The sequence below is a fragment of the Rhipicephalus sanguineus genome, chromosome 7 (assembly GCF_013339695.2).
Source record: "Rhipicephalus sanguineus isolate Rsan-2018 chromosome 7, BIME_Rsan_1.4, whole genome shotgun sequence".
NCBI classification, from domain to species: domain Eukaryota; kingdom Metazoa; phylum Arthropoda; class Arachnida; order Ixodida; family Ixodidae; genus Rhipicephalus; species Rhipicephalus sanguineus.
The window spans coordinates 13933217-13945691 of NC_051182.1; the positions used below are offsets into that span (position 1 = coordinate 13933217).

Here is a 12475-nt window from a genome sequence, read left to right on the forward strand (position 1 = left end):
CGAGCTTGACGAAGAACACGGACAGCAAAGACTGGGACACGACTATACCTCAGGTGCAGTGGGGAATCAATAGCACGCTTCATCAAGCAACGAAGACCACTCCATTTGGGCTGCTGTTCAGCTATAGGCCACGAAACATCGACGCCGACTGCGTGGATGACGCTCTTGCCGAGGAATTCGACCGTCATGTAGAGGCCAAGCGAACATCCGCAGCCGAGAGCATTTGCAAAGACCAATGGAAACAGCAGGCAAGATAACACAAGAAACGTTCAGAAGCGCCGGCTTACGAACCGGGAGATGTCGTTTTGGTCGAGCGAGAGCCTACAGCATGTGGTGAATCCAGGAAACTCAAGGAGAAATACAAAACTGATCACGTAGCGCAAAATTTGACACTGGACAAGAGAGGGACGAAGATGCAGGCTTATGTGTGAAAACACATAAGCCTGAAAAGCCATTTCATGTCATCGTATCAGAAAATGGCACGTGGCAAAAATCATTGTTCTTGCAAAGTAAGCTTGGCCTTTTAGCAGTAGACGACCCATTTCTCGTCAAAAATTCCAGTCAAGTTCTGGATTTCATCCGACCTCATTCTAATCAGCACATGTGAGCATTTTCCATTGACGTAAAAGACCTGTATTATTCGCTGCCTCATGAATCACTTCTTTGTTGTGTACAAGAATGCATTGACAAGTTGGGTAGTACAGTTGAGCCCGACTATATCGAACCCGTTTATATCAAATTATCCCGTATATCGAACAATTTCTAAACACGGTAAATTTACATTGAGAATATATAGCAAAAGTTACGTTTACATCGAACGAAAATAGCAACGACAACCGATATATCAAACTCCATGTGCCTCAAAAGTGCCCCAGCAAGTTGGCTTTCCCTCGCGGTGGTGGGGAAAACTGCCGGTGCCACCCTAGAAAAAGTGGTTTAGACCCGGTTGTGCACGGGCGAACACCCCCCTGCAAGAAATGATCCTGGCCCGCTCGCAGCGCTTACAGCCAATCAGAGGCCATCGTGCTTTTTCCGAGGCGCGGAGGCGGTAGAAGTGAGCGCCGTTTTTTCTTTCTTTATGCTTGTGCGCCTGCTGCTGCCTGTTTTCCTCGAGTCCTCATTCAGCGTGGTCCGTGCTGGTGGTGTTGCTTGTTGGTGCTCTGTGAACTTTATTGGCGTGCTGTCGTCATGGCTTGTGCAAAGAGGCAGAATTTGCCGTTCGTCGCGAAACTCGAAATCATAAATCAGGTCGAGCGTGGTGAAAAGAAGTCCGACGTCGCCGCCGCATACAAAATTCCAAGGAGCACCTCGAGTACTATCCTGAAGAACAAGGCAGACATCAGGGCCAAGTCGGACAAAAGGCCAGGTGCCCGTGGCGCCCGACGTGTGCGCACTGCTGTGTACGAAGATGTTGAAGCGGCCGTTTACAAATGGTTTGTAAACGTTCGGTCGCGAAACATCCCGGTGTCCGGCCCTATGATCGAGCAGAAAGCCAAGGACCTTGCTTTCCTGCTTGGCAGGAACGATTTCCAAGGCGGTTCAGGCTGGCTCCAACGGTTCAAAGAACGGCACGACATCGTTGGCAAAGCTGTTACAGGTGAAAGCAGAGCGGCGGACCTGGACAGCGTAAACAAATGGCTCGAGGAAAACTGGCGAGATATCGCAGCAAGATATCAAGCCCAAGATATCTTCAAGGCGGATGAAACCGCTCTATTTTGGCAAATGTTGCCAAACAAGACACTTGCGTGTTGTGGCGACAAGACTTGCAGCGGCAAGGCAAACAAAGCTCGTGTGTCCGTGCTGTTGGCAGCTAATTTAGACGGATAGAAAAAGCTTCGACCTCTGGTTATCGGGAAAAGCACGGCACCGCAGTGTTTTCGAAATGCGCTGTCGCTTCCAGTTACCTACCGAGCAAACTCAAAAGCATGGATGACCGGGGAGCTTTTCGGCAGGTGGCTATCGTCGTGGAATGATGATTTGGCAGGTGGAAATCGCAAGGTGTGCCTGCTCGTGGACAATTGTTCATCGCACCACTGCAGTACGACCTTCAGCAACATCGAGCTGCGTTTTTTGCCCCCAAACACTACGTCTGTACTGCAACCACTGGATCAAGGCGTTATACGCGCACTGAAAGCCGGCTATCGGAAGCGCCTGGTGGAGAGGCTGCTGCAGAATTTTCGTGTCGACAGGGAGCTTAAGATCGACTTGCTCGGAGCTCTTTCTATGTTGAGTAGATCGTGGGCAGATGTCACGAAGGAGACGATCCAGAACTGCTTTAGGCATGCCGGCTTCCGCATGCCTGGTGATGACACCCCAAATTCCGATGACAGCACTGAAGACACCGCAGGTGTTTCCGCCGAAGTTTGGAGCGAGCTGGCAGTTCCCGGGAGCTATCGACGGATCGCCATTCGACGAGTTCGTCAGTGCGGACGATGATGTCGCCATCATGGGTGAGCTACAACATGAGGACTACGTTGCAGACGTCGTGCCGACCACGAGCCAAAGCGACAGCAATAAGGAAATTGACGATGGCCCATTGCCTACATCCTCCGAAGTGATAAGTGCACTTGCACTGGTCCGGCGCTATTGCGTGAATGTGGAAGGTTGCGGCCTCAGCTGCTCCGACTCGTTGGACAACGTGGAGGCGTGCGTGCTGTCGCAGGCAGCGAAGTCGTTGACAGAGAAGAAAATCCAGGACTATTTTGTTCCAAAGTAGGGCACGCAAGTAAGCCACCATATTAATAAAGTACTTTTTTTATTGTTATGTGCCTTTGTGTCAAAATCCTATAGCGGGCCTATATCGAATTATGCCATATATCGAACTAATAAACGTTTTTTGGCGAGTTCGATATACCCGGGTTCGACTGTATAGCGTTTCAGAACAGTGCTGGCGTGCCGTCTAGTAGTTTTTTAGAACTTTTATCCATTTACTTGAGAGCTACCTTTATCCAATGGGACAGCAAGCCCCACCTTCAAAAGGAGGGTATATGCATCGGGTCATGTATTGCTCCAATCTTAAGTGACTTGTTTTTAGCCAAGCTTGACAGAACCGTTTCCGGCGACCTATGTGACAAGCATATCACGCGCATTTTTAGATTTGTTGACGACTTCCTCATTCTTCTTGACTGTGACCCCATGTCCTGTGCTCTAGACATCCTCAGTTTCATTAAAGAGCGGTTTAAACCCCTCCTGTTAACTTACGAGTTGCCAACTAACAACACTCTACGATTTTTAGACATAGCCTTTACTTTTCACTAAGACCACACCTGTTGGGCGTACCAGCCCAGGAGCAATAAACCTCTGCTTCCGTACCATTCCGCCCACACAAAACTCGTTAAAAGAGGTATTGTAAACTTGTGCTTTCGCAATGCATTACAAAAGTCTTGCCCCCATCTCATAGCAGCCAGTTTTAAAGAGCAAGCAGAGCGACTTTCGAATGCCGGGTACCCCTCTCACATACAGGTTTCAGTCGCGGAAAGTTTGGTGAAGAAGCTTCAGCTCTCGGAACAAGCGCTCCCACATGTTGAGCCAGTAAGGCCTCAGAGGCTTGCTGTAGTCCCGCATCTACATGGAGTCTCCCACAACTTGAAAAAGGTGGGGGAGCGGGCCAATGTGAAGGTTGTTTTTTCTGCCCCTAAAAAGCTGTCGTACTTGTGCACTAAGGATGTTTCAAATGCAAAACGTGGTTGCTCAAAAAAGCACAAAATCCCGTTAGTCACGTGTACAGCAAATGCAATCTATAAAATACCTCTTTCATGCGGCGAGAAGTACAGTAGACTCTCTTAAACGGAACCTGAAGGGACCAGGAAAATATGTTCCGTTTAACAAGAGTTCCGTTTACTGAGAGATGAACTGGGTTGAAACATTCAGGTATGAAACCAACCATACTAAAGGCAGTTGTTCCATTTAAGCAGCAGTTCCGTTTAAGAGATTTCCGTTTACTGAGAGTCCGTTTACTGAGAGTCTATTAACTGGCCGCTGTATTAATGACTGGCTCCGGGAACATGCTTGTAATGTCAAGAATGGTCGCGATGGTTTCTTGGCATTGCACTGCAGCACGTGTGGCTGCAAACCATTTTTTTCATGACACCGTTATCGTGGGAAAAAAACAGAAATAGAACGACAAGAGAAATTATCGAGGTAGAGAGGATTTGTTGATTAGGGCTGAACTGCATCAGCACTCCCTCTCTCGGGCTTTGTCAAAAAGAATTGTCTTTCCTGAGAATGTAAAAATTTCGCGCATGGCAGTTGTGCTTTTTGAATGATTTGTTTGTTTTTCGCATTTCGAGAGTATATATGTGTACGCTCCTCGAAATAAACCTTGTTGGAAGTAAGCACTCATCTTCGTCCCTCTCTTGTCCAGTGTCAAATTTTGCGCTACGTGATCAGTTATGCATTACCAACATGCCCAACTTCATACTCTTGAGAAATACAAAGGACCGTACATCATCACGGCAAAACTGCCCAATGACCGATATCACATCGGGATGCTGCTCAGTGCAAAGCGCGGAAGAGAGCATACAGCAGCATCGCTCCAGTGGACATGCTAAAGCTGTGGGGCCAGGACGAGATAGACACGGATACTTCAGACAGTGATTCCGACTGGAACGGTCGGTAATTGCAGGACGGCCGAGTGTGCACGCCCTTGTTGTGCGAGATGGGGCTCGAAAGATGGCACCAGGCCACGACCACTGTGCGGGCCGGAGCTGTAATGTGACACTGAAGTGAATCCCTTGTGGTGAGCGTGGGTGTGTGACTGAGCGCGGGCCCCGCCAGAAGGCAGAAGAGGGATGGCTGTGTAACTGGAGAAATGCCGTATTCTTGTCTCTCCAGCAGTTTACTTTACTTTATCTAAATAAACGTTGCTCTGTTAAAGTAACCGTTGTTTTTGCCAGTCTTTCCCTCACCTCTCCCGAATCATCGTTTGCATCAACACATGTGACATGAAAAAGTAGCATGCAGTATCTTATGATCACTGAGACCATTCAGGTACGCGATATCGGAAAGGTTCTCAGGGTGCGAAGTTAATATTAAATCTAAAACGTGAGCCGAATGGTCAGTAGTGCGAGTGGGATTGTTGACGACTTGCGATAACCCAAATGTGTTGACGAATTCACTGGCCATGTTACTTTTTGTTAGTGTGGAAGCGAGATTTGACCAAGCGATAGATGGGAAATTAAAATCAACAAAAACCAAGACAGGCATGTTAGGATACGACTTATTTATCTGGCACAATGCATCGTGGAAAGCGGGCAGGAATGGGGCATCAGCAGAAGGAGGGCGATAGCAAATGCCAAGAAGGATGCACGGGAAGGATGCAGTGCAACATAGCCATAACATTTCAAGAGGTGATTGAATTAATATCGGGATGCATCGTAGCTCATGGCTCGTGGCGATAAGGACGCCACCACCACAGGTATTGTCGACTCGATCTTTGCGAAATATATCGAAGTCAGGAAACAGGGCAGGATCTCGGAATCGTGAATGGATGAGTTAAGCCACTTCTCAGTAAGCAAAACAACATTACACGAAAATGAGCTGATGAGGCCACATAATGAATCACGTTTTGGAATGACACTACGGATATTAGTATGCAGGAACGCTATGGAAGAACGATTACATTGGGGTGTTTGAGGTTTAGACTGGGGTAACTGCTAGGATTTGCGCTCAACTACCTTGTTGGCCTGCTGGTCGTAGACGAAGGTTTTGCCACCAGAGAGAAGTTTATCGTAACGCAGCTTGAGGTGGAGGTTGTTAGTCTTTCCATATTCAATAAGGAGTTTGCGAGCTAGTCGAATTGCGGGGGAAAAATCTTCAGAAAGGCCAAAACTTGATCCTTTAAATTTGTGCGCTAATGAAAGAATGTGATCTTTGTCTTTGAAGTGTGCGAACTTAACAATGACTGGCCCTGACCTGCCTTTACGATAAGATACGAGCCTATGAGCGCGTTCTATTTCATGTGGATCAATGGGGGACTGAAGGTGCTGAATGCAGTGATCAATGATTAGTTTTTCGGACTCACGCCAGCTTTCATTAGGAGTGTCACTTAACCCATAAAAGACAAGGTTACATCAACGAGACCTGTTGTCAGCGTGGTCAGCTCAGGCAATCAGAGCAGACACAGGTGCTATGCAAGCGTCAGCTGCCATACGAAGTGTGGCAATCTCAGCAGACACATGTGCTATGCAAGCGTCAGTTGCCGTACGAAGTGTGACAATCTCAGTTTTGGCAGCCACATATGTCACATATGTTGAAGGCGTCCGCTCTGTGCACAGCTGGTGCAGAAGCCTAGCTCTGGTTCCAGGCGCAAAGTCTTACCGTGCATGTGTCAACGTCCCCTTCCCGTAGCGCGAGCAATCACAGCTACAACGGGTTCGGGCGAATAAGGCAACAGGCTAGGTTAACAAACAACACTTTATTGCTACGCCAGCAATAACGCGTCGACACCACAAACACCGTTTGTGGTGTCTTGACTTCTTTCTCTTGTACAGTAAAAGCTCGTTAATTCGGATTTCACGGGACCGGGAAAATGTCCGAATCAACCAAATGCCGAATTAATGAATGAACAGGAAAAACAACATTTAAATAGTTGGAGAAGCATACCTTCATTTGGTGAAGTATTTTGTAATGGTCGTCTGCATTTTCGCGCAGATTCCGGCTGACATTACAGTTTTTCTTAACTCTTTCAAATGGCCAACAGCATGCAAGCTGTTGGAAGTAGAGCTGTGCACGGGTCGTATTTCCGAGCCCGAGCCCGGCCCGGGCCCGCTGACTTTGTCGAAGGCCCGCCCGAGCCTGACGGCAAAGTGCTGCGAGCCCACCCGGCCCGGCCCGACGTACGAAAACACAATCCCGGGCCCGGCCCGGCCCGGCTTTTTGAAGGTTCGCTGCGAAAACAAAACATTGTTTTCCGGTAATTTGGCATTTTATTGAGCATATCGAATATGATCAAACGACACACGACGAACAGTCTCTAATAGAGACTGTTCGCGGCACTTTTGCTATACAAGTAGACGACCTCATGCCAGCAACAATGGAGTTCGCTCGCCAAAGCCGTCACTTGTATGGGGTATGCCAATGCAAGCGTCAGCTTGCACGAAGGCGATCTACGTCGGGTCGCTGGTCGCTGTCGCGTACATTTTCACTCATATGGGATTTGGCCTTAAATCTAACGTGGAACAGTCGCGTGGCGCCGTCACTAGCTCAGGTGGTGTTACTTCTCTGTTTGTCGGAGTGCAACAGAGGCAGTGCTTTACCTGCTCCCCTTTTATTTAAAGTGGCGAATGGAAAGGAAAAGCGGTAAAGGGCGGTCGCGGAAAAGGCGCTGTATGCGTGCTAGAAAACAATTCCCGTTCATTCTCTATATTTCGGGCTTGAGTCGGGCTTTGCACCGGACCCGAGCCCGGCCCGATAAAACTCCAAGTAGCCCGAGCCCGGCCCGGGCCCGAGGTGAAAGTACGTCGGCCCGCCTGAGCCCGGCCTGCGGGCCGGGTCGGGCTTTCGGGCTACCCGGAGCCCGTGCACACCTCTAGTTGGAAGTGCTCAGGTAAACGTCCTCTGATATCAAAAGCGCCTCCAAGTCTTCCCGTGAGGTGCGATGAGGTCGCAGCTACATCTCCTCGCACGACTTTTCGTCAGAATTGTGGTCTTCCTGGGCGGGTGCCCGTGACATCATTATTAATTTCTTGATCGGTCAGGAGACCAGTCATGGCGACACAATCATCAATCGCGATGTAGTCCTGAAGGGTCATATCTGTGGGAAGGACAGCATTGAAGGTCGGGCAGTCATCGTCGGTGGACTCTGCTGACACCTCGTCGATGCCATCGTCAGCTATTGCTGCAAGCTCGGGCCTAACAAAACCACTGCGTCGAAAACAGTTGGCGATGACTTGCGGAGGAGTGTTTTTCCTTTGTGTTTCCCATTTTCCCTCGTGTTGCCGACGTGATAACACAAGGGAAAATGGCGTTGGAGGCGCAGTGGAGCGAAGAAAGAAGACGCCGACGTTCGGTGACGCTGCAATCGCCCCCACTAGTTGTTGACGATGGCGATGCCACTCAGGTTTCGGTTTCACTCCAGTGGTGCCAGCGCTGCTTTACCACACTTTTGTGTAGCGGCAGCCGTCAGCATTTGTCCGAATTAAGTGGTGCGGAGCCGAATTGTGACGAATTAATGAAGGTTTGGTCCCATAGATTAACATGCACTTTGGCCGGGACCAATAACGCCGTCCGAATTATCCGAATTAACGGGTGTCGAATTAACGAGCTTTTACTGTATCAGTGTTTGGACACCCAGTCTTTTTGACAAGAATTTTGGAAAAAAATTTCCATTTTGCTTAGCCTTTCCCTATGTTTACTTTGTTATACAGTAGACTCCCGTTAAGACGAACTCGAAGGGACCGCGGTCATCTGTTCGTCTTATCAGGAGTTCGGCTTATCAGAAGTGCCCCCAAAAAGAGACATGCTAACATGTCAAGTGCATCCAAATATGTTACTTGAAAACACTGAATGGAGTAGACTTGCAATGGGGGGCAAAAAGACAAGAAAAAGCATTTATTTGGCTCATCTAGATAAAGACTATGCTTTCAAGCAGAGTATATACACGAATCTTACGAGCACCCGATTTCGCATGTTCAAAAATAAAAATGCTCGTGAAGATATTTGCTACCACATTTTAATGATAAAACTGTAACACGCTCCTATGTTGACGATTAGAAAAAAAATTAAGAGACAAGCACAATTTTCCTTCAAAGAATGTAAAATTTATTGTCCTGGCAGTTCGTTTTCTTCTGTGAGCCTGTTTTGCTGGCTCTAAGATCACTTCTGGATACGCCTCGGTCGCGTGCTCTTGCCTTGACAAAGTCATTATACGCTGAGTTGCTTAAGAAAGTCTGCAAGGTTTTCTTCGAGGTCCGGATATTTGCCCGTTTTCGGCCCGTAGTAACTTTTCCTGATCGACGTGCAGCTGAAGATATCCCATCGGGCTACTCACGGTCACAAGCCTCGCCACGAAAAAGACACGACGCAGCTATATTCACTGTGCAAAATAGCCATCCTTTGTCTTGCGCTTCCATAATCAAAATGGCTCACCACAATTTGCACTTCACTGGAAACAGATAGAACGCGTACAGGTCCTACGCGAACCAACGCAAATTGACCACAAAACAAAATACATGTGCTCGGCCGCCATTGTGTGATGGCGATGACAATGCACCTGACCCCTGTGACGGGAGTGCGCCGCGGGAGTGCGCCGTACTCGATTGTAATGCACAGACCATTTTTGTTGATGTTGTCGCTTTCTTTTTTTTTCTTTCCCACTCCCGTTGCGTTTGCCCCTCTGACCACGGCGGAGGGGCCCCAAGCTCTTGTTTTCTTGTGTTCTCCTTTGTACTCCAGCTGGGAAGCCGAAGAATGGGGGGGAATACAAAAGGACGCAATGGCTTGAGGGTCCAAGTTGTAAATCCCCCACTCTTTTTGTTGCTTTCTTTGCTGATAAAGCCCACACCTCCCCCACCCACAGGCTGGGGGTGAGAGGGTATTCTGGCTTTATCCGCTGACCGGTCTTCTTCGCTTATCTCGCGCCCACTGCGTCGCGATTTGCTTCGTCGCGATTTGCTTCGCGTCTTTGCTCCAGGAAGTGCTTTTTTTCATCTTTTTTGCTTTTTCTCGGTCGCCTGAATGCCCCACCAAGACTGCAGTGTTCGTTTCACAGAATCGCTAGCGTTGTCGATGATCGCGAAAGTTCGTCTTAACAGAAGAGTACAGTTGGGCGGTTCGTCTTAAGCGAATTTTTTTGGCATTGAGTCTATGGGAAACCAAACAAATGGTCCCGTGTTGTTCGGTATAAGCGAGAATTCGTCTTAACCGAGTTCGTCTTAACGGGAGTTCACTGTATTGTGAAAATGAAACTCTCACAACAGCGAAACTTTTAACTTTCCCTGCCAACTTTTGTCATTGCGGGCTCCAACAGTATGAACAAAGAAACAAGGCTTTGCATGCAGACAAGCGAAGAGCAGCCAGGGAGCCCAAATTCAAAGTGGGTGCCTGTGTGGGCAAAACATCCAGTTTCCGGAAAGAAAGGTACCCCTACTTTTGGTGCTCAACTCAAAATCCCAACGCACATTGGTCATTCCTCCTCAAGGAGAGCCGAACGTGGAATGCCTCCCAGTTGTCTGTTGTGCCCCATGAAGCCATACCAAAAGGAGCAATGGTGGGACAAGAGTCACTGTAGAGGGACATGGGCTCAAGCATGCCAGCAGACTCAGACACTGTCCTTGGAGACAAAGAGCACCATGCCTCAAGCTGCACAGTGCCCAGAACCGTTGAAGTCAGGACTGCCTCCTTCCACACCAAGCACCCCACCACAGTCAGACAGTCCAATAACTGCAACACGAGACTGGACGCCGATGATTCTGGTGACTCGGAAACCTCCTATCGCACAGTGGAGTCGTGGCTCCGTTGTTCCACACAGGAGCGAAGATCGCGAGCAAGGTTCAGGCATTATGTGCAATAAACTTGATCACCATGACTTTACTGTAATTTTGTTGGTGCAATGATTTTGTTTGGCTGTCACAAGTCGTGACAGTTTTCGGTTAATGTTGAGGCAAGAACAGATGTAGCACTGCCGACATGATTCAGGTCATGTGCTACAGATGGCGCCACAGTGCTCTTCTATATAAGCAATGTTCACCAAATTAAAAGCTGTTATTAGTATGGAGCCTGCAGTGGCCTAGCGTGCTCACTTCATGTCACTGGGCCGCGAACACAACCCCGAGCGCCCGTCCCGTCTTCTTGTCTCCAGTATTTTTCTGCACTCTGCTTTTATTTTCAGACAATGCACCAACTCGCCCAGCAACGCATTCTATTGAACACAACCTCTCCCCCTCCCATTTCAAGACCTCACTTGCGAATGACTTGATTTCTGGCTGGGGCGAACACTGCTCGCTTGTTAGCCAAACGGAGCATGTCAAACCTCTTTGATTCTGCAACTGGCTACACTGGCATGCTTGTATAATTTGAGTAGCTGGTATACTGCGCAAATAAATGGCTTTTTGTATGGTGGCACTACAGCATACTGTAACCGCCATTCTTCCAGTCATCCTGTCTACTGTGCCAAAAGAAGCATACCTCTTTGCGCGCTCCAGGTCATCATTGGATTGCTCCAGCTCCCGGATGTAGTTGTGCATCTCTTCCCTGGAGGCAGTCACCTCCTCAAGCTGTGCCTGCAAGTCGAGCACCTGCCGAGAACTCTCTTGCTTGCTCTGCTGAAGCTTCTCCTGCACACACAACAAAAGGGCTCTGTACTATAAGCAGGAGTAAATTTTCAGGCTCACAGGTTTTACTTCACTACCATGAAGTGCAGGCTGAAAAAAAAGCAAGTTTTGTTTAGAGCACTTCTAACAAAAGTCAGGATGAAAGTCGCAATATCTGAGCTTGTACTGCGAACCATGCTACTTTCTGTGTGTGCAAGATGATTATCTTGGCACTGTTGTAAAAAGCAGAATGGGGGGCTTCAGATGGCCACTGCACTGCAATGTGCAAATCTAACAGCAAATGAAGGAACAAAAAGAAGGAAAGAAAAGGGTAATAATTTGGTACAACTGCCACATCTCAAAGAGAGGTCTCCTATTAAGGTTTTCACAGTTTTCCAAGGCCAAAACAAAGCTGGGCCGAAGCGCATGCAGCAGGCGTTTCCAAATCATGATAGGCAATTGGTTACTGTCCCTAAAACAAAGTGTGAAATCACTGCATACTGCCAGTTCTAACATATGGAACTGACATTTCAACGACCACAATGGGAACATATAAAAATTTAAGGACAATGCAGTGCACAATGGAATGGAAAATGATAGGTGTAACATTAAAGGGGCCTTGCAACACTTTTTCAGCATGGTCAGAAAACGCTGCCGATCTGTAGTCGAGGCTTTAAGAACATGCGAGCCAAACATTATAGTGCAGCACACGGCCTGGAACTTACAATTCTTCAAGTCAGCTAGAAATCGCTCCCTCTTCACTTGACAAATGATGCCATAAACCCAAAGTCATCAGCCATTGGCTGATTTGAGCATCATGAGCTGCATAGTTACAGCGGCCACCGTTAAATGTCGCGATGTGCCTGTACGCACACTTGCGATCACACTGAAAGTAAGCCGTGCATTTGAAGAAAAAAAAAAGAAAGCGCTCAAGGTTTCGAAAAGACGCATCTTCTTGCCCCCTTGTCACCCCCCTGCGTAGCTTTCAGTACGCTCGCTGGTGCGAAAGCGCTTGACGTGTGCAACAAATCCCTCTAACTGTGCTCGTACTTGACTGATTCTAAAATTTTTGTAGCAGTCGACTAGTCAGGCAATAAACTCTTTTAGAAGCCATTTGATGATTACTTGAAAAGTGTTGCAGGGCCCCTTTAAAGGGACCGACAACTGTACTTCAGGAGGGACAGTGTGCAGGCGCATTGGTTGGTCATCATTAAGCCAAACACATA

General features: G+C 48.1%; 1 protein-coding gene across 1 annotated transcript in view; it reads right to left on the reverse strand.

Moving 5' to 3' along the window:
- Positions 1–11765, reverse strand: part of LOC119400589 (nuclear distribution protein nudE-like 1) — a 233689-nt gene extending 221924 nt beyond the window's left edge. Inside the window, exons 1-2 of the mRNA XM_037667651.2 lie at positions 11751–11765; positions 11125–11273 (exon numbers count right to left, since the gene is read on the reverse strand). Of these exons, the coding sequence (XP_037523579.1) occupies positions 11125–11273; positions 11751–11765 (164 nt within the window). The remainder of the gene's footprint in view (positions 1–11124; positions 11274–11750) is intronic.
- Between the last annotated feature and the right edge of the window lie 710 nt (positions 11766–12475).